The sequence below is a fragment of the Maylandia zebra genome, linkage group LG12, assembly GCF_041146795.1.
Source record: "Maylandia zebra isolate NMK-2024a linkage group LG12, Mzebra_GT3a, whole genome shotgun sequence".
Lineage (NCBI taxonomy): Eukaryota > Metazoa > Chordata > Actinopteri > Cichliformes > Cichlidae > Maylandia > Maylandia zebra.
Window position 1 is genome coordinate 18,050,193 of NC_135178.1, and position 22,448 is coordinate 18,072,640.

General features: G+C 38.5%; 2 protein-coding genes across 3 annotated transcripts; one reads left to right on the forward strand and one right to left on the reverse strand.

Annotated features, from left to right (window-relative positions):
- Positions 1 to 442: 442 nt before the first annotated feature.
- c20h2orf81 (chromosome 20 C2orf81 homolog) lies at positions 443 to 3,507 on the reverse strand. The gene is made up of 4 exons (XM_004544407.4): positions 3,396 to 3,507; positions 2,120 to 2,372; positions 1,756 to 1,956; positions 443 to 569 (listed from the first exon to the last, which is right to left on the reverse strand). The coding sequence occupies exons 2-4, from the start codon at positions 2,357 to 2,359 to the stop codon at positions 507 to 509; spliced, it is 504 nt and encodes a 167-aa protein (XP_004544464.1). The 5' UTR covers positions 2,360 to 2,372; positions 3,396 to 3,507; the 3' UTR covers positions 443 to 506.
- On the forward strand, positions 3,422 to 9,886 carry wdr54 (WD repeat domain 54). 2 transcript variants are annotated; one of them, XM_076890793.1, is made up of 10 exons: positions 3,422 to 3,501; positions 3,816 to 4,099; positions 4,996 to 5,061; positions 5,864 to 5,930; positions 6,368 to 6,424; positions 6,517 to 6,644; positions 6,811 to 6,911; positions 7,696 to 7,858; positions 8,060 to 8,134; positions 8,309 to 9,886. In XM_076890793.1, exons 2-10 carry the CDS (start codon positions 3,875 to 3,877, stop codon positions 8,438 to 8,440), a joined length of 1,014 nt encoding a protein of 337 aa, XP_076746908.1. In that variant the 5' UTR covers positions 3,422 to 3,501; positions 3,816 to 3,874; the 3' UTR covers positions 8,441 to 9,886. The 2 variants fall into 2 exon arrangements, with proteins under 2 accessions (XP_076746908.1, XP_076746909.1); XM_076890794.1 differs by lacking the exon at positions 3,422 to 3,501 and having other exon boundaries at positions 3,523 to 4,099; positions 4,999 to 5,061.
- Positions 9,887 to 22,448: the final 12,562 nt, after the last annotated feature.

Below are 22,448 nucleotides of genomic sequence, written 5' to 3' on the forward strand. Positions count from 1 at the left end.
CCAGACCTTAACATTATTGAATGTGTCGGATCATCTTGAAAGAACAAAAGGCAGCCAACATTCAAAGAAGAGCTCTGAGTGCCTTGCAATAAGCCTGGTGAAGTATTAAAGACTACTTAAATAAATTACAAGAGTCTAACATTTGAGAGAGATCAGGTGATATGTAAAGTATATTTTACGAGATACGTAAATAATAAGGTCTCAGTGTTTATTTTTGCACACAGTATAAAAAGACTCCAATGCATATAATGTATTACGAATAAAACTTTCAGGTGCAATGTCGTTCCTGAGACAACTCACCTTTATCATGTGTTATTTTATATAGCAACATTTTTTTAGATTAGAAATACTGTATTTAATTTCTGTATTTCAAATGCAGAGTAGCTAAAATCACATGGTGGGAAACTGGAGTTTAAAAAAAAGGCAGACTTGTACAATTATAGTAGTTTTTTCAAATTTATTGTGTTAATGTGTGGCTCAACCATAGACATTGCTACGTCTTCTAATCAGCTGTCACAGATCTTGGGCTGAAGCAGTGGGGTGACCCGAGGTGATGGGCCTCCTGCAACCTGATCAACAGAAAACAGCACAGGCACATCTGTCATGGTTTGAGGCAAACCACATGAAGTTAGAGGAGTGGACCCAAATGCAGACAATGAAGATGAATGTGGATGGTAACAGAAAACGAGCCTATATTTAGGGCTGAACAGATGTTAAAAATAAATGGCAAGGACAACTAGAAAAGAACAAACAAAACCTATACTGGCAAAGCTAACCTGAAACATAACTAGAAAAGCTGAGATGGAAGCAATGACACACAGGAGAGAACGCAGGAGTAACGCAGCCGATCCAACAAAGAGCTAAGGAGAACACACAGGGAACGAGGAAACAAACGGGGGGAGACACAGCTGAACCTAATTAAACATGTCGAGGCAAGGGGAGCCAAACTAGACACACTGACATAGCACACAAGACTATCAGAGTAAAACAGGAAATATGGCACGTACATACAGTCACAGACTCAGAGGCACAAGCTTAATGTTACGACATAACTGACACCTTACAGCGGGAACATAGAGACAGGGAGACTAGACATGAGATGTGGGACCAGGACAAGCACAGAGAAAACATTGGGACAGAGACTGAACAGAGAACAGAGACTGTTAAAATAAAACAGGAAGCACACGACAGGTACAGAGACATAGACTGATACTGAACAGAGGGAACACGAAGTACAGGGACAAGAGTGACATGAGACACGACTGACTAGGGAACAAGAGAATAAACACAAGGACAGAACTAAACCTACACTAAACATGAGGGGGACAGGAACCAAAACCTAAGAACTCGAAATCACAAACCAAGAACAACTGGAGAGCAAGAAATACAAAACTTAAACCAAAACACTGGTCGTCATAAACCATGATGAAATCAAAGATCAACAATTATAATACAAAAATCAAAACACTGAGTCTTCGACCCAGGAACATGATAGCATCACTCTCTATCGGCTTTAAACTGGTAGACTGGGAAGGCTGGTTAATTTGGACTTGTTTCTTCGCTTTGAGGAGCTTTTTATTTGGACCTCAACATTCATTGCTGGCTGACTCGTGCCTCTCTCTGTGCTGGAACCTGGTCAATGTCAGCCTTCTGTTACAAAGGAATATAGCAATATAGATATAGTGTAGATGTGAATACAAATAACTTAATGGTGGCATTTGAATAGAAGACAAATAGAAGAGACTATAAGAGTACCTCCTGTGCAGCAAGATGTTGTTGATGGATAAGAACAGGCACACATCCTTGAGCCCAGGCATCGGAAGTTGGTGGCACAGGCTCAGAATCTTCTGTTTTTGATCTTTCGACTGGTCCTTCTCCCTCATCTAGGCACAAGATTTGGTGCTCTACAATCTGTGTGAGGTACCTCTTGGCCCAAGATGCAGAGAAAGTTGGTAGCTTATTGCCAAAGACAGACAATATCACAGATGTGAAATGCAATATATATTATTTATGGATAAAAGCAAGACAAAGTATTTGCTTTATAACATTAATGTTGAACTGATTGTAAAAAAAAAAAAAAACAACAACAACAAAAAGCTGATAAGCTTCTCAGTTTTACCTGGCTCTCAGTATACACATCAAGACATCCTTTCATGACCTTCCTCAGCAGTTCATCTAAGATTTCCCCCACTGCCTCATCTGCATCCTCCTGAAGCAACATATTTGTCCACTGGGTCCGGGTCGAGTGACCTGGGATTATATCTTCCCCTTTCTGCTCTTGTGCTGCAGGTGAGATCACCTGTACAGATGACCTACGTCTGTGCTTGTCAGTTTGAACCTTGGTTGCAGAGCGTGGCATTTTTGCTCAGAGGCTGGTGTGAAATATAAATTGCAAAAAGTCAGATCATGGAAAACTAAAAAAAACTGGCATTATCACAAACCTAAATTCTATTTAATGATGAAGATCTTGGTGAGCTCACTTGGTTAAAAAAATAATCAAGAAACAGTCCTGAAACCTTTTGATTGACCTTTTGACCTTGTGATTTGGTGACACTGTAGACATTTAAAGGTTGCAATAAGGGACAGTCACACTTTTAGGGTTTTATTAGGAGGAGAGTAAATGCATGGGCATTATTTTGTGTTTTTATCCATAGAGTACAAAGCATGTTAGATAACAGCATGCCAGATAGCTATCATTTTTTCAAGCTATTTATTTTCTTTGGTCAATGAAAAGGTTTATTTTATTTTTTATCTGTGTTATGGTCGTGTAAAGGTCAGTATGCTGGCAGTTGCAGACAGGGCATTCAAAAGCTCAGTTAGTGCATCAATCAGGAAGTTTGTGGCTTTAATTCCGTTAGATGATGAAAATGACGGGCCCAAAAGTCACAATTCTACGTCAACAGACACAATTTTTACGTGATCCCCACACTGGAGTTAAGAATACAAACAATGACCTGTATATTTAAAGAAAACAAAACAAAAACATTTTAATATGGTTTTGTCCCGCTGCAAATGTCATTTCTACACAGGCAGCCAACTGGCTACTGTTGCTCGTTCGGGGTGCAGAGAACTTTTTTATTTTTACTCCTGTTATTATCGTAATAATTATGAGTAGTTTGCACATAGAGTAGGTGTTTTAAAACACTCTTCACAGTTTCAAATATTAACCCTAAAATCACTGTTATCAAAACGAATGCTCCGTTATCCGGATACACGTTACAGACATACACGAAGCACACAAACAGGGGAGATGGGCACCTTGTCAGCGACACCTTTACTTTAACGTAGATAACCACACTGCAACTAAAAGCGCTAAATTTATATATCGCAACACAATCGGCGTTAGGTTTCTTTTTAATAAACAGTGTTGTCATGCCAAAACTGGAACATTTTACCTTTATCCTCAGATTCGTACTATTCACGGTTGCCCAGCAACCTAGCACGCATAGTTGACGTAGTACGTAGAGTTACGTCGTCTCTATGGCTGCAGAGGACGCATAGGTAATCCTGTTGCTAGCAAAAGCCAGAGAAGCCCTTCGTTTACATTAACTTAATTTGGAATAATCGATTGAGGCAACAGCTATGGGGGAGGGTTTTTTTTTTAAACTTTGTTTTACATATGTCCAATATATAAGGCTGTCCGGGTGTATTTATTATCTCGCTAAGATACTTAGCTTGCTGCTAATGTTAAGTGGTTAGCATTTAATTTGCTATGAATTAACGACAGCCTAGTGGTTAGGGCATGTTTTTGAAGAGATTACTTGCTATTTAATTATGGTATCTTTATTTTCTGTCTTCTTTCTTTTCTTTTTTAGTCCGCCATCAGATTAGATTACACATTGTTCGATCAACTGTGCCCTACAAAGAAGACCCAATGTATCACAAGGAAAAGAGTATCCAGATAAAAAACAGCGCATCAGCGTTGTACAACAACCTCAGCGTGCTGCGCATAGCACCGAGGCGCCTCACCCACTTCACCGTGGTCCATGCTAACATGGTCAACATGGTCAGCGCGTCCTGGGACGGCCTAAACTACACCCACCGTCAGCTGCAGTCCAAGGAGCCAAATGTTGCTACAAGCACTTCGCTTATCATGCAGGTTAGGTCACGGTGCAACTTCTTATGCTCCCCATTTTACCTTATCATACTCACTGAGAACAGCTAAAAGACTGACTTCAGCAAAACGTCAGTATTGACTTCAGTATTTTCAGTCGTATTCTTTCTAAATGTACACGAAATGAATGCACTTGGTATACGTTGGTGAGTCCAAGGCAAAACAATCCCCCTTCAACAAATTTCATTTATTTCCAGTATATTATAAATAATTTGAAACAACCAACTTAAAAGTCCTACAAAACGAATGTTAAAGCATTACTCTAGAAATGTTGTAAGCATCCTTAATTTGGTAACAATGCCCAAGACCAAGTTGGCTGGTTATGAAGTGTTAAGACTGTTAACTGCCAACTGATGGTTTCCTGACTTTGACTATTCCTGACTATACTATTCAGATCACTTCCCCAGATTGTGGATATCTGCTCCACTCACCACTGTCTTGCTTTTTAATCCTCATGTTTTTCTCCTTCCTTAATTTTTTCACTTAGAAAAGAAACACACACACACACATACATATATATATATATATATATATATATATATATATATATATATATATATATATGTTGTGTGTGTGTGTGTGTGCGTGTGTGTGCGCCCCTGTGTCTTGCTTGTTTGCGTACCATATTAAAGGCATTCTCTTGTATACCTAAGACAACTAATTTTCAGACAGCTACTTTTTCCCTCAATGTGTGAAAATGGCTTAACACTTTCTTCAGTTACATTACATTACATACATTACAATGTGTAATGCATATATAAATATTACAATTAATCACATACTCATACAGTACATTTATAGTCCTGTGATGTAGAATGCAGAGCTATAAAAGTAACACAAAAAACAATTAAGCTTAAAAATAATACATGTTTTTTTTGTAACAGGCTGCGTTTTGTGTACTCCCCTCTCGTGATCTCCTTGTGGTGACGTCTCAAAAGGGCATCCAGGTAGATGTTGTTATTTTCTCAGTTTTGATGTCAATAGCAGGACATGTATGAGGATAGTAACACAGTAGTGAGGTGTACAGCAGGACTGACAGATGGGTTCAAGGTGTGGGTGGGATCGTCACAGAGCCCTTTCTTGTTTGCAATGGTGATGGACAGGTTGACAGAGGAGATGAGGGTGCACGAGTGGGTGAAGACGTGTGTTAGAGGTGATTTGTAACAGAATAGCAAGAGTTAAAGGGAAACTTTACAAGATGGTACCGAGACCTGCTAAGATGCATGATTTGAAGACAGAGGCACTGACAAAAAGACAGGAGGCAGAGCTGGCAGCTATATAATTGAAGACGACTACATTTTTGCTGGGCATGATCAGACGGAACAGTATTAGAAATGAGTACATCAGAGGGACAGCTCAGGTCAAGCAGTTCGGAGATGAAGTTAGAGAGACAAGGCTGATATGGTTTGGGCATGTGCAGAGAGGTATAGTGGATATACGGGACAAAGGATGTTAAACATGGAGCTGCCGGTGAAGAAGGACATGCATGTCCCTACTGATAACCCTCTGCATGTAGGGAGAAAGTAAGATGGAGGCAGATGATCTGCTGTGGTGATCACCAACAGAAAAGGAGGCAGTGTTATGTCTTTTAATTTTATACTTATAGTGGCTATAATCACACATTATGAAACAGTAGTATTACATTAAGTTAAATTTAATCTGTCATAGAGTACCGCAAGCAATAAATATTGTTTTGTAGCTTTTTACTTATCTTATAAGTCTTATTTACTTATAAGTGTGTTCCTTTAGATGTATGAATCTGATGGCTCCATCATGGTGTACTGGCATGCACTGGATACTCCAGAAACACCTACAGGTAAATATGCAACATTTAGTTGTAACTATCCTACTACACATGTAGGGACTCACTAATAGAAGAACTTTTTTTACTCATTAGTGTGAAACCATAGTGTGCAGTGTGTTGCGATATAATGAGTTACAGTGAATCGCTTAATTGTTCCTGAAGAGGATTTAGATCAATTGATCCATCCCCATAACATCAACACCCGTGGGATGTCTTCATTATTTAGTGTTTTTTTTTTTAAAGATTTACACCAGTATTATGACATCACTATGGCAATAAAGACGTTTTCAGATTTTCTTATGCTTGCTGATAAATACTGTTATCTGTGACTGATGTATTCAGCTTCATAAATTTCATACTCATTACATATTTGCATGTGAGACAGAAAATTATTAACCCTGAGTTCTTTATTAGATTTGGTGCATTCACAGACCTAATTTCTGTCCCAGCACAGGCAGTGTTTGCCCGAGGGATAGCAGCAGTGTACGAGAATTATATATGTGTGGGTAAGTGCTGGGTGGAATTTTTGTCTTTTCAGTTTTTGTGTAGTCAAAAGAGCACAGGTCTACAGTCTACTTGTCTCTTTCTCATTCTATAGGAGTTTCATCTGGTGCAATTTTAGTATTTGATGTGCCCAGTAAAGGAAGTAATATTACCTTGTCTGAAGTCCTGGAGGAGCACAAAGAATCCATCACTGACATGGCCTCAGAGTGCTCTGGCAGCCAGGTAAGGCACATATGTGTGTTTTGCAATCTGTCACAGTCTTTGTTTGTACATGACAGTGTACGCCTCTTGCATGAGTCATAGATTAAATGAATAAATACCTTATGTAATAATTATAACAACTATGATCGTTCTATGAATTACAATATCCTTTTCTCTGTTCCTTTAGGAGTGCATAGCTAATCTTGTCACTGCAGATGATGGGGGAAATCTATGTGTGTGGAAGTCTGGGGAGGAGTTTCAGCTGCTCAACAAAATCCCTGGTTTTGAGTAAGTTCACTGAAGCTTTTTTCTACAGTGTTGTCTTGAGCCACACCTTTCGTCATATTGCTTTTAAGGACCCATTGGTCTTGAACAGTAGTTCTCTGGGTTTTCTGAAGTTATTTAAAAAGTTTTTGTTTGGACACTAGTTGCTTTTTCAGTCATTTTCAGTTCAGTCCTTGTACCTGACCATTTTCAGAAGGATGTTTTTTGTTTGCTAAGCCACTGAACACTGACCCATTAATTATTCAAGCATGACATTCTACCTAACCATTGTTGTGTTTAATAATAGACAACTGAGCTTAGAAGAAATTTTTAAATGGTATCTTTAGCCTCTGTTACTAGGAGCCTGTGTGTTCTCATTTCTTAATTGATTTAATGAAAAATGCTTAAGATAGCACAGTTTGACAGAAATAAAATAATATTTTTCAATAAGATGCTTCTCAAAGAGCTGTTGCCAGAAAACCTAGGATATCTTGGCATGGTGTGCAGTGGATCCTTAAAAACTTTGAGGATACAGAACAAGTGGAAGAGAAAATAAGAAGTGGCACAAAAATCAATTTTACAACAGATTAATGCTATATTAAAGTCATATCATTAACAAATAGGGGGGGGGGGGGGGGGGGAAATCCAGCAAAGACTTGATTCAGGACTTGAAAAATGCTGTCTGTTCTGACCGAAGGTATTTTTTACACTGACTTATTTATGTGTTTTATTTCCTGACATTCTCTAATCTAATATAAAATATAGTTTCTGTTGGTTCCCTGATGGCATTGGTCCTCAATGTTTTCAGTATGAGCTGCTCATCTGTCAAGTTGTGGAAGGGCACAGCGGTGGCAGGTTACGGCACAGGCCAGATTCGACTCTACGAGGCAGTTACGGGAATTTTGCATGCTGAGATCAACGCTCATGCTCGCTGGATATACTCAGTAGACATTGCTCCTTTTTCTGGATTGGTGAGTTGTATCAAAAAGATGTATAATAATGCCTTTTTTATTTAGCTTTTTCACAGCTGAAAGTAACAGATTCATCTTTGTCAGTTTGACAATAATTAGTGAAAATTTGAAGTATATTTACATTTAAACATATTTTTAGTAGTAATATTAATAGTTTACCTCAAATCACCTGAAAGATGACCATCTCCTTCTCTACGCTAGCTTTTATCTGCTGCTGAGGACTCTCTTGTCAGAGTATGGCACATGACTATCACCCCAGAGACCAACAGTGTGGAGGTAAGTGGTCCCAAGACAGACTACAAAGCATATTTCCTGAATACATTTAAAAAAGAGGGACAGTTCATTGCAGTCTCCCCCAGTCATCCTACACACCTGGATGACTGACACAAGATGACTTATGTCTTACTCTCAAACAGAACCTGACTGTGTGTTTTTCTCATTTCCTCTTAGGTTGCGCATTTGCATAACGAGTGTGTGACAGATACACAAATCTGCGGCGCCAGGTTCTGTGATGGCGATGGCTATGCCTTTGCAGTGACAGGCTATGATCTGAGTGAGATTATCCGCTACATCCAGTCATAGGACTCTAACGTCATTATGGCTAAGTGTATTCATTGGTTTGTTTGGTATATGGAACAGTTTTTTGGAGGTATTTTGGTATTTGTTTGTACATCTGCAGGCCTGTTTCCACAAAAAGCTGGTAAACTGTGTAAAATGTATTTTTTAAAATCATTTCAGTAAGTAGTAGTTATTTGAAAAATAGCACAAAGACACAATGTCAACTGTTGAAACTTTAAAAAATTATATATATTTTTTAGAAGCATATATGCTGATTTTAAATCTGGTGTAAGCAGAACATTTCAGAAATGTTGTAACAGGGCAAATAAACGATTGCAAAAGCTGTGTAAAGACGAAAGTCATATTTAAAATAAATTCCATACCCGGGACCTTCTCTGAGTTTCAACTAATTTAAGATTAACTGAGGTGAAACGTAAAGCTTATTTTGAGTCAAACCACTGCATCTGCCCAGCTAAGGAGGAAAAGAACCATCCTGTCTGTTATCAGCACAGAGTTCAAAAATCAGCATCTGTAATAGTGTCAGAGTGCTGTAGTGCACACAGCATTGCTCTTTACATTTTTTTCTTTGGGCTACTTTTTCACTTATTTTCAGTGCGATCCTTGTTGCTGACAATTTCCAGGGGAATGTTTTTTTTTGTTAAGCTGCTTAACACTGACCTGTAAATCATTCAAGCATGAAAAAGCCCTTAACTGGTGTTGTGTCAACAGAGAACTTAGCAAACAAGCTGTTTTAAATAGTATTTTTAGCCCTGTAGCATGGTGGAGTGGTGGTTAGCACTGTTGCCTCACAGCAAGGTTGAATTCCGCCATCTGCCTCGGGCCTTTTTGTATGGAGTTTGCTCTCTGTGTCAGTTTGGGTTCTCTGCAGGTGCTGTGGCTTCCTTCCACAATCCAAAGACATGCGTCCAAATATTGACTTTCAAGCTCTTTAGAACTGTACAGACTTTGTGTTTGTCTTACATACTGTATTTGTACTTATATTTGTAGATGTTTCAGTGCATCATTTAACCTATTTCCTATTTTCTCAGCATAATATAAATAAATAATGAATAGTTAATTACATACAATGCAGTAAAGTAAGTGCTGAATTGTTGAAGAGTTCCCCTGTTGTGCAAGAGAAGGAAAATAATTTGCTTGAATACTGTGGAAAGAAAAAGGGATTCGTAACAGTGGTAAACGCCTCTCCCAGTGTTTTATAATTAGCTTTGGGTTTTTGTTTTTCAATTCAGTGTTTCGTTTAAATCATTAGTAATACAATTCATATTTTAAGTATTTAACAAATCTTTAGAACTTTTAGAAAGGTTTGGTACAATGGTTTTAAAATAGTTGTACAGGAAACTATTGTGAATGTGTTTGAAGAAGAAATTTATGTGACTGTATCTTTAAAACATTATTCTTTTCAGGCATAATGTGTAAAATAACTACACCAGTAAACACTTTATAAGGAAAGCCGTGCTTGACTTTTTATTTTGTAATTCCAAAATGCAACAGGAGATGGGGTTGTGGGCTAATATTTTTAGCAAGAGGCTGCAGGACATGTAGTTAACTAGAGAGCAGTATGGAGTTGGGTTATTTTATTTTAGTTTCTTCTGGGTTATTGACAGTCAGACTCTTCCAAAAAGGCCAAATTATGGTTGGATACTGTGTGCAGACTGCTGGACACGGGCATTTTATATTGCTAAGTATACACGCACATATTACAGATGGAGGTCAACCTTTTTATTAAAGTGGCTAATTGCTGAGATGGGTTCATTCCTATCCCATGTCTAGTCTAACATCTGTCAGATTTCTCATGTCTAGTCTAACATCTGTCAGATTTCAGAATTTTAGTTGGTCAAAGTTTTTTTTACAGTCTATTTTGCTATCAGTTTAGATGACATATGCAACGCATTTATTGCCTTTTTAATTATTATTATTATTTTTCCTCCACCAGTGCGGGACCTGAAGCTGAAGCTGTGGTAGTTTTCAGTCTAGCTGTTTGTTTGTCAGTTGGCAATATTGTGAAAAAAGCACCAGGGCAAAGTTCATGGAACCTGGAAAGCTGCAAGTTACCTGGTTAAAACCAGTTGTCCTTGTTAGAGGAGTTAACACACGTTTATATTGGATAAAAGAACGTCTCAGTGTAGTTTACTGTTTGCACGAACTTTAATGAAAACACATACAATCTGCTTCTTTATTTTACCCAATGCTGTAGATTTGCTTTGCAAATAATGCAAGAGAATCATTACAAAGTACAACAGAGATAACGTTTTCTAGGATTTTCTTTTTTATTGAAATGACCTTAACTGAAAACTAAACTTGCCATTGTCTTGTCCTATACTACTCATTTTATGACAGGTCATATGAGCCTCTTTGTTTTTTGTTTTTTTATTAAGTTCATGTCGGGCAAACAGGTATCATAATTCCACCTTATCATGACAAGATAAGAAGAATCAGGTCAGCGAGGAATCGTGTGCTATTTGTCAGGCTAGAGCTAAGCATGTATTAAATCCCAGGGTTCTAGTCTTTTCTGGTTTGCAGTCAACACCGGTCACGTAACATCAGCTGACAGGACTGTTTTGAACTCACACACGGCAACTTATGTAACTTAAATTTGGTTGGTGCCAACTTACAGCCATGTCAGTGATCTGGTTGCATCAAAATGTGAATCATATACGTGTGCGACAGTGTCATAAACACGCAGTCTTTATGGGATCAATAACTTTGGCTGTGTAATATTGTGTCATGCTCCCCAGCTGCCTGGAGTGAAGTGGATAACTAAACTGGCAGGAGAGGGATGGTGACGGACTAAACTGTCAATATGAGGTCCCAAATGACATAGATACTGAGATTACATAACTAACTGGAACAGTACACACAGAGAGATGCCAAGGTTGGTCAAAAGTGACACATGAAAGAAGCAACGAATTAACAGAAAACAAAAAGAACTGAAGGCCTGTAGGTAGAAAATGAGAATAAGACGTGAAACACGTGAAGACAAACAGCTGCAGTGATATATTCCTTGTTAACTGAGCCAATAGTGCTGCTCGGTTCTCCAGCCCTGTACACAGCCGCAGGGCCACTCATGCTGTGTACTGCCACAATACTTGTCAATAGTTGGCTTTTAGGTGTAACACACAGCTGAGCACACAATGTCGGGGAGATAAGACCTAAGCATGAACTATTCTATGATATAAATGTGGATGTATGTTAGTGCATGTGTGCCACGTAATAACACTATTGAAGCAATGTTCTCCTCATATTCCCTGGTAGACTGTCTGAAATCTTTTATTAATGAGAGTGACAAGACAAAAATAGATTTAACCAGACCCTCAATGAAAGGCCCTGATGTGTCACTTCAATAAAGTCACAGAGGAAACGCTGATGACAACACGAGTATGACTTTTCCCCTCTGAAAAGTAATCGTGGAACAATCACAGTACCGGCCTTTTGTCTAGTTATCTCAGCATTTAAGGCACGTTTGAGTTTCTATTTCTACAACTGAAAAAGCAAATAACCAACAAAACAAGTTCGTTTGGTGCTCTGCCCAAACTGCTGATGGGTTTCGACCGAGCCCGGATGGTATAAAAACCATGCTGCAATACAAGTTCATCCATCAAGGCCGGTTGAGGCATTATGAATTAGCAGGTGTGGTAAATACCACACCATGTATAACAACATCAGTATCTTTGAATCTGTTTGCTTTTTCTTCTTCATTATTGTTGTGGAGAAAAGCTATTTATTCCTTACCAATCCAACCTTGTGGCAGCTGCCTAGGACTGTGTCCCTAAGCCTGCTGGGATAGAGGCTCACCAGGGGGGATGAAGAGCCTAAAGCGCCTCCAGCTTGCTGCCACAGACAGACCAGCTCTCTGACGAAGCAATCAGAAAACCAGCTCCTAAAGACAGGCTGCATAAATAGATCTTCCATTTTAAACACACTGAAATATGAAGGAGGGGCACACCACAAACTGACGGAGCTGAAAAGAACTGCCATTGCTGACTGATGGACGTGCAGATAGATTGTGGCCTTAAGGCAGACAAGCAAAGACCAGCAGAACTAGTTCAAAATATATATGTAACTGATTAACAAATGCTAGTTTTTGCACAGTTTTTAAGTTGTATCTCCATAGATGTCTTCAGGATGGTTAGGTTCTTATCCAGGGAATTGAATCAGTTTTCAAAGCCATAGTTATAAAGACCTATGTTCAGCTAGAAGAAGACCAAGGAGACACATACCAGATGACCCCTATAAAGTCTTGATCTTAACATTCAGCCAGTGTGGGCAGTGACATTGAGACAAGCCTAAATCCACAAAAGAATTCATCCAAACTGGTGTTTTGGGATAGTGATTGTGGTATGGTGGACCTATATGGCTCTAATAAGAACAACCCATTGTTAAACTGATCATGTAGTTTATATCCCAACTTATAGCTAGGTGTCAAAGTACTCTCTGCGAAAAAGCACCAAAAGCAGACACTGAACGATAGCAATATTCCAAATGATGCTTGTTTATTCTGTATGAGATATTTTTCCATTTAAACATTCAAAAATGGATTGAAGACAGTTGGGGGGAGCACACATCATCACCTTTCAAATTGATATGGAAAGCTGTTAGCAAACAGCTCCTTATTACCAGCAGTTATGGGACAATATTAATATTAATTTAAAGTCTTGTTTCCGTCTTTCTTTTTCCATGCAAGGCAACAGTACAAGACGTTGCTAGCTGCTACATCAGTTTTTTCTTTTTGCTTAAACAAACTGTGTGCAGTCACTAAACACACCACTCTGGTCAAAATGAGCCGTAAAGTGCAGATGCTATTCAGGTGTAAATACTCTGTAGCTTTTATGACTATGAGCCATTCATCTCCACACTCAGACTCACAAACATAATTCATGCAGGTGTATGTACTGATAAATGTATTAAGCATCATCTAAAACAGTCAATCCACTCCAGAACTGCAAAGTGATAAAAAAAAATACTTACACTCTGAACTGTAAATTGCTGAAATAAGCTTTATTGCAGTCATCTTTTCATATTTGGAGCAATTATAGTTGTATATATTAAGTAATTTATTTCAAATGGACTTTACGTGCTTGATGTGTTCAAATTATTTGCCTAAACAGTTTGGTTTGCAGAAAAAAATTCAAGTGCTTCAAAACAGGTGAAACAGGCTGAGTAGTAGAAAGGTAGTAGAAAGTAGGGTGTGTAAACTGTAGTAGATGATTATGATCATTGGAATGCAGACGGACTGGAGACTCCATCCAGCCTTCAAACAAAAATATACCACTGACACAAATGGGTGGATATAAATTGCAGTAGGATAGATCTGTTCTATTGCAACAAACTAGATTATAGTTAAGCCGGGATAACCCATTCACCTCTGTAGCCACAGCTTCCGTGCATCACAAGACTGAGACTGAAAGCTACACCCACACATGTCCAAACCAAGGCAAGCCACCTTTCCTGTCTGTGTGGGCCTCTAATTTGGGGAAAATGACTAAACATCCAGTAAAAACTGACTCACTATATCCCAAATGTTCTCTAAAAATCACGAGAAGTTGAGGTTTCATGCGTAAAATAAAGACACGGGTACATTAAACTTTGTCATTTTTTTTTTGTCATTATTTTTGATTGTAGGCTTCCAAAAGGTTTTGGTATGTTAATAATATTCTTTGATCCAGTTTCTTTGAACTTAAACACATATATGATAAAATCCAAGTGAAATTATTTACTTATGTTCTTATCTTTCATAATTTAAATTAAGAGTCATAGAACATTTTAACATTTTAAAGAAACTTCTTATACATCTTTCAGTTATGTGGTAAAGATAATTACTACTCTTTTGCCACCCACAAGTGACTGTGTCGCATTCTAACTGTTTAGTTAATCATTAAACACTAAAATAAACTTTTAATTCTTTTCTATGATGCAACTCGGTACTGGCCCTGCCTTTCCACAACTTGCAAACTTGCCTGAATGATCTTCCCTCATTTCACTATTTAGCTTATTGAAAAAATAGAAATTGAACACATAGTCATGCAGACGCTGACCATTTAAGTATAGTCCATTATATAATCACTATTAGTAGGACGGTCCTGACCTCAACACACAGACACTTTCTCTTTCAAACACGCACACACAAACACACCACTTGCATATCCCCAGTAACGTCAGTTTGATTGCATGGGTAGGCAATGGGACTTAAAAGCATTAGATTAAAGTAAAATAAACATGATCAGACCCTGCCATCTGCACTGGGATGGCATGGTTGCCTAGCAGTGGGCATTGTTTGGCTTGTCTGACGCTGATGTGCTGACGCTGGTGTGTGAGTGCGCGTGTGTTTATGTGTATGTGTCCATATGTGCAGATGGCACCTTTCAAATGATGATGACTTTATTTTCCAAACAGTGTTTCAAATAAAATCAGTCTTGTCTCAAATTCGGCACGCGACCTTTGAGCATACTTTAAATGTGCTTAATACAAGGTTTCATTATGGCAAATAGTTTGTTCTAAGAATAGCGACAGCTGGTGACAGCTGAATATTTTTTTCGTTTTCTTACCTCTTTTAAATCACACAGTTCAAAACAGATTTTATCATAAAGATAACTCATTTGACTGTGAGACTAAACTACGATGGTACTGCGATATGCCACACCTTCAAAGCTGGTGTGTTTTAGACCTTTGCTTTATGAAATAGATCAAAATTTGGTCATTTGTAATCCCTAAACACCTCTCACCCTCCTCTCATTACCAGCGTGTGGGTGAGAGAGTTATTGAGTCTCAAAATAGAGTCGCAGCAATAATAACAGCGATATCCTGGCAACCCTTATCGTTGTGCTCTGTCAGTGAGACTGCTAATAGGGTTAATATGAGAGAGATAAATGGACATCTTCAGGGCACAAACTAAATTCAAAACACATCAACATTTCCATCAGCTGTCATCATACGTTTGTTCATTATCTCTCTGGATCTATAATAGCCATGTGTACATTTTATTTGCATTGCTCGTGTTGCAGGGACACAAATTTGGTTACACAGTCACATTTTTTTGTTGTTGGGTTTAGGTTAGGTTTAGGGTGAAGGAAGTAAGGGTTACATATACATAAGGAAATGAAAATCAGAATCAGAACACTTTATTAATCCCGAAGGAAATTAGGGTTACAGCAGGCAGCACGCTAATGGCGCATGCGCACTTACAAAGGAACCTTCTGACCAACTTTACACAAACATCACATTGGGGAGACATGTCAGTAAGGTAGGCTGATAGGAAAAAAAAAAACAACGAAAATACATAACATGAGGTAAGAGGAGGAGAGAAAAAACTCCACTCAGACTGAGCTCCTAGTGGGAGAGGGATGGTGACGGACTAAACTGTCAATATGAGGTCAGTACCGCTTCATATAACATGAAGTGGTACTGACACGAAACTGTTGGGTGGTGTGTGCATACTTGGAAACTAAGGCCCAAAAGTGAAAATGCACCATCCATTGGTTATGTAGTATGCTAACTGAAAACCTAACGTTAAACTAAATCAAATCAGTTCACCAAAGGGTTCAAAAAGGAGCATTATAGCAGGCCCTTCCTCTCAGCAGTTGTTAGACTTTATAACCATGTATAATGTGTAATTAATTCATGTGTAAACTAAAAAGATTTAAATAGTAAAATTCAGATGTTGCTCTTGTGTAGTGCCAATGCTACCTCGCATAGTGTAGTCTCGTAGGCTCTCCTGTTTCACAGCCCAAACTGGTCAAGGATCTTCTGTTCCGCTCTTGTGTGAATTTTCTGTCTATGCAAGTGTCAAATATATTTGGGCAGTTCTTTCCTGACAAGTTAAACAAAGCTCAGTCTATCTAGGGTGAGAACATTTAGCGAAACCAATATTGCAACTTTAAAAAATTCTTTAGACACTGTATTAGCTTCTTCCCCATGGTAAGCTACTTTCTACATCAGGGTTATAGTAAAATTTCCAGCAATTTGCTGCCATTGGGGTCATCTTTACTGTTGCATACTGTTGGACTATCTAGACCATTTTCTTTCTTTTTGTCTTGGGTGTGTTGGCTATATGACGTACTGACCATATTTATCAAACATTCCCTTCCTGTTCTGTATGTCAATATAAATGCTGCGGAGCAACAGCTGCATACACATTAAAATCTTACTAGATACAATATAGTGCATATCCACATCTTCAAAACCTTAAACAGCTTGTGTCAGGTTGATTTAAATTCTAACTGTCTGGTTTTATGTCAGCGTAATATCAGCCTTGCTTTTGGTTAACTCACTAGAAACTTGAGCCTCTGTGACTCTAATGTAAAAGACTACTCACTTAAGTAAGTCCCACAATATCATATATCAATCTGCTCACAGTATGTGGGGGAGAGCGAGTCTGAGAAACAGACGAATCTTTGGTTTAGAGAGAAATGCTGAGTTCTTGTGCTCTGCTTTACCTGCAGCAATGGCTAAGAAAAAGAAGAAGAAATATCATTAAAAAAACAGCTGTCATTGTTTATATATGAATTGACCCAGTGGCAGCTTTCAAAAAGTCTGAAAGCTGCAACTAGTTTCATAGATATTCTCTGCAGACTGAAAAAGAGCACTTACAGCAGAGGATACAACTTCCCAGTAACTCCTGTCTTCAGTGATAACCCAGTACCTGTCCCTACTACCAAGCCGGCCTTTTTCCTTCTGGCCAGTACGCAGTAAATGATATGTGATTAAACACAAAGTGGCAAATGAAGCGGAAGTACAAACACTGCAATCTGCTCATTTCTCCTGAGAAAACAGTTGTCCCTCAGTGAAAAATGCAGTGACCCACACACCCTTTCATTAAGGTGGTCACCTTCACAGCGCATGCTAAAGAGGAAACAAGAGAGAGGACTGCCATGACACCATACTTTCCTGTAGTCATACTATTAATTTAGAGCCATAAGGATAAAAATCACCCAGGTTTTAAAACTTGGTTACTATAACGCCCTCTGGTAGAATCTCAAACCTCCAGTTCCCCGTTGAGCGTCATAAGTAAAAAAATAGATGGAGAGGGATATAGTTATTATTTTTTTAAGAAAGAGGTGAGAAAACAAAGACAGGAAGATAAAGATAAAGAATAAGAAATTGCGGTTTGTCTGTAAAATGCAGCCAATGAATATTAGGGCAGAGGTAGCTGTGCTCATCCCTGTTTCCATGGTGACCTGAATGTGCTGTCGGTGCAGTGACGCCAGTCTGGAGCATTGCGTTGCATGAGCCACACGTGCCAATGCCCAGCTGACAGCAGCGAGCATACGCCTGTATCTATTCATAGCACCCAAGTGATGCTCTGAAGGGACACGGGCAGCCTGGAGTTCTGGCCAAAGAGGCCAGGTGTCCAAACCTGGATGAGTACGGACCCAGACCGAATGCTACCCTTCATCCTTGATGGAGGTGCTTGGAGAGAACGTGGGAAGAACACATAGCAGGAGTTCTGTCATTGCCTCTTTGATCTTTGTCCTCACCAACAAATTGACCCCTGACCCCTTTTTTTGAGGTTTCTAAACAGATGACACAGGTACAGCATGCATATGCGCATGTCCAAAAACACAAAATCAAAAAGAGGAAAAGCAAAATATTTACAAACTCGATGGGGTAATGAGCATTTGTTTGAGGTACACTTATTCAGTTTTCAAAGTCACCTTTATTTTCTCTTAAACTGACTGTTCACATACTGGTAATATACAAACACACTGTGATTACCCACCATATAACAACTTGGTGAAAAAAAACAAACAAACCCTCATCCCTGAAAAATGCGCAACAAGTCCAGTTGTGAATTTCCCTCACTGCCAAATATTCCACAGTCAACGGTTAGTGGTATTATAACAAAGTGGAACCGATTGGGAACAAAAGTAACTCAGCCATGAAAGGGTAGGCCACATAAAATCAAAAGCAAGGTCACTGGATGCTGAGGTGCATAGTGCAGAGTTCGCCAACTTTCTGCAGAGTCAGTTGCTACAGATGTCCAAACTTCATGTGGCTGAAAAGTTTAATTATATATATTTTTGTAAATGTAAATATTGAAAATATGCTCCAAACTTGCTCTGCAACTCTGCATCCCCTCCACTGATGTTAAAGCAGACCGCTGCTGTCCATGTAAAACATTTGAGAAGTGTTCTACTGAGAAGATATTAAAAAATAATCCTATAATCATCTAGAATTTAAGCAGTAAGTCTCTTCTGAAATCCCCTGGATTTAAATATTTTACGAGTAGAAAACAATAACTGCAGCACATAGTCAAACAGTTGTAATTTGCCATCACAACACGTGGTCTAGAATGTGATATCTTTAGCAAGAGTGCTTGAAACACCAAGTCAGTGCCCCTTTTGTGAGCAATTGTTCAGGCTCAATTGGTATTTCTCTAACACCGCTTTGTGCGAGATCAAGCAGAAAAAAAGCAGAGGCTCTGTGGCAACGAGAAGCCCATTGTGGTCCGTCAGCCTAAAGTTAGCTTTCGGTGTGATGTCTGGTGTCAAAGGCCATTGTGGTTCCTGACATACTACAGTGAAGGGACAGAGCTGCTGAGTGCAAATGATCTGTGCAGGACTTTTTTGTGAGTGTGTAGCTAGTTGTGTATCGTATTGTTAAGGCATATTTTTATGTATTGGAGGTGCAACACATAGGCAAAATGTTTTTGTTTGTTGTATATAGCTGACATAGGACTTTCAGACCTTTGGGGTCAGCAGTTTCCCCCCTTTAGGAAAGGGACAGAGTGAGAGATGAACCATGTGGATCCCCTATTATGCCCCTATTGTGCCCATGCAGCTGCATAAATAGTGCTATTGCAGAGGCCTCTGGCAATTCAAAAGTGCTGTACAAGACACTTTGAGATAAAGGTTTGGTAGACCCGTCTACACCATTAGGAAGAGAAGAGACGTTTTGCCCAATTAAAGCAGAGAAGTTGACAGATTCAATACACTTATAGTCTCATGACCTTCAGTGTGGCATGTATTTGTATCTATAGCCATCTTTATTTCCAGCTGCAGTCTAGTAGAAAAAGAAAGTTTACCCTCTTTCAATTGTAAGGGTTTTTGTATCAGGACATTAACAAAAAACTATCTGGAGTTTACCAGGTTTTAAAGGTGGGTAAACACAACTGCACATGACAAATTAGACTGTTTTTATTTATTTAATAAAAAGTAAGCCAAAAACAAAATACACCCTTACTGCTTAAGAATGTACACCAATCAGGCATAACATTATGACCACTGACAGATGAGGTGAATAACATTATCTCGTTGTACCTCTCACCTGACCCCCTCTGTACATATTAACAATGATTTTAAACCAGATATTTCAAATTTGAATTCATCTCTCCATAAAACCTGTTGCCACTGATTTTCAGTCCAGTTCTTGTGTAATTGGGCCTATTCCCCCTTTCCCCTTTCTTAAGAATGGCTTCTTGGTAGCAAAGCCCTTCTACTGGCACTATTTCTGGTGAGGTTTCAGTGAACACTAGATGGATCAACTGAAGTGTGTCAGGTCTTTGCTGGATTTTTTTCCCTGTTTCTTAAGGATATGACTTTCCAACATTGTTTATTTGCTGTAGTCGCTCAAGCCTGTCACTCTTTCCTTTGTTCTTCACCAGTCTAGTTTCTGCAAATTTCCCGCCAAGCCAGAATGTCTAGTTTTTGGCTAATAGCTCTTTGGGAATCACCTTGTTGGTAAAATGATTCTTTTATGCCTTGATAACTGTTTAACATTGGCAAACTATTGAAATGGGTACAAAGTCTGCGTTTTTGTGAAGGGCTGCTAGTAACAAGAGCTAAAGATACAATTTAAAATAGATTCCCTGCTAAGCGGTCTGTTATGAGTAGACACAACACTGATTCATCCCTTGGGTTAGATGTCTTTTTATGCTTGAATGGTTCATAGGTCAAACATTTCTTTGAAAATGGTCAGGTACAGGGACTAGAGTGAAAATAAATGACTTTGTGTATGCGTATTATAGTTCAGAGAAGTTGTAGCATGTGTGTTCACAGATGTGTGTTGTATGTGTGTGCATGTGTTGTGTTTGTGTTATAATTCACAGTAGTGGTTCTTCCCAAGTGTACTAAGAGTGCGGCTACAGCATGATGTGACAACACCCGCCTGCACATATGTGAGCATCTGCTGGCCATAGCTTGAGGACGGTTGCTTAGGACTTGCATGCATGCTGAGGTAGGAGCAAGCCTGGGCAAGTTCCTTTCCCTTCACAAGACAATAGCAGCTCAGATGCCTGGCTGAGAAGGAGTTTTAGGGAATCTGTGAGAGACAAGGGCCTCTCACACTCACTCAATTTCCTGACATTTATGCTTTTGCCAAAAAAAGAATATACAGAGAAAAGACCTCTATTTACAGAAATGCTGATGACAGGTGGGGGTCAAATACTTCACTGACTATTCAAAAAAACAAGTTTATGGTGAAGAATAAATTGAAGTGATCATTTTTTCCTGTTGTGTTATATTGTACATTACCTTCCACACAAAGGTGTATTTTTATAAACACTTGTAATATTTTCAAATTTGATTTGATTTGTTTTGATGAAAGTGCAAGTACAAGTTGTAAGCTAGGACTGATACCATTTTATTTCATTTTATTTAACTTTTAGCAGTTATTCATATTATTATCACTGGAACTGTGTACCCTTTTGACTTTTATCCTTTTATCCAGTTTGTAATAAAAGCTCCCAATTTTAAGCATTTCACACAACTATGTTTAAACACAGTGGCAGTGAAAATACTGAATCTTAAATCCTGAAGGTTACACAAACTGACCCAAATGACGTGTTGCTTTGCTTATTTAGCCTTACATCTTCACGGTTGTTCAAAGAAGGTGAATTGTTCCTAGAAGACTGTTGGCTCACCTTGTTGCTAAAATAAAAAAATACAACTAGGTGTGAAAAAAATAAATGAGTTGACTAATGTTAGAAAAAAAAAGTAGACCATATATATACAGTCTTTAATTTTTGCTTGTGCTAATGGTTAGATTTGTCAATACAAGAAGAATGAAGAGATATTTGGTGCATATGTTTACTGAGGCTTGGGCGTTCATTGAGATTATGAGTCTGCTGCCTTAACAACAGGTTTGGTTTTGTATTGTAATACTTGTCCTTAACTTTTTAACTATTGCCCCCATAAATACCCCATACAGTGGTGATAATACTGATAACACTATCCCAAACACTAGTAAAAAAACAAACAAACTACTGAACCTAATGGTAAAATTAATTCTTAAAATAAAATGTCTATCTGACAGAACCAAGTGCTAAATGGGCAACTGAAGTGTCTGAATAACAAAGACGGAGAGCACTAATGGCAGCTGATTGACTAGTGATGAATTGTTTCTACTCAGAAAAAACTTCAACCTGTATTTGTGGAACAATGGCTCTGTAGCCAACATCCTCTCCAAAGAGTGACTATACAAGACCTTACAATAGTGTTTTGCTACGCCAAAACATCCCCCCAAATAGTTTTGAACTTGGGTGAGTAGTGGAAAGAATAAAAACAAAGGTGTAAACAGTTTCAGCCATATTATGAACTACATGGACTTCCACACACAGACTTGTTCAGGTGCATATGCTGAAGTCATCTATCTATCTATCTATCTATCTATCTATCTATCTATCTATCTATCTATCTATCTATCTATCTATCTATCTATCTATCTATCTATCTATCTATCTATCTATCTATCTATCTATCTATCTATCTATCTATCTATCTATCATTCTGACAAAATATTTCAATAAGTGGCAAGAGGGGGTGGGATAAATCCAACTGCAACACCCATTATAGAAAATATTTTATAAAGCTGTCAAGGATAATCTATGAGGAGTTACAAATACATTAAAATGTTGAAAGACTGTGTTATATGGTGTAAAGTTGAAAGCAACCTTGAACTCTTTAGTGCCCTTCGCTCTATGTTCATGAATCAAACAAAACACCCAACTTTGAACTTGACCTTCATTTTGATCCCGGATACACACTTGTTAAGTTTGTGACTCTGCATCTTACGTGTCAGA

What these genes read in the sequence shown, in the direction of transcription:
- wdr54 (XM_076890793.1), top strand. Translation starts at nt 3,875, where the DNA reads ATGTATCACAAGGAAAAGAGTATCCAGATAAAAAACAGCGCATCAGCG. An exon ending in CGAGAATTATATATGTGTGG is followed by an intron (nt 6,425 to 6,516) that starts GTAAGTGCTGGG and finishes CTCATTCTATAG; the next exon opens with GAGTTTCATCTGGTGCAATT. An exon ending in TTGCTCCTTTTTCTGGATTG is followed by an intron (nt 7,859 to 8,059) that starts GTGAGTTGTATC and finishes TCTCTACGCTAG; the next exon opens with CTTTTATCTGCTGCTGAGGA.
- c20h2orf81 (XM_004544407.4), bottom strand. Translation starts at nt 2,359, where the DNA reads ATGCCACGCTCTGCAACCAAGGTTCAAACTGACAAGCACAGACGTAGG. An exon ending in ATGTGTATACTGAGAGCCAG is followed by an intron (nt 1,957 to 2,119) that starts GTAAAACTGAGA and finishes TTTGGCAATAAG; the next exon opens with CTACCAACTTTCTCTGCATC. An exon ending in AACATCTTGCTGCACAGGAG is followed by an intron (nt 570 to 1,755) that starts GTACTCTTATAG and finishes TCTGTTGATCAG; the next exon opens with GTTGCAGGAGGCCCATCACC.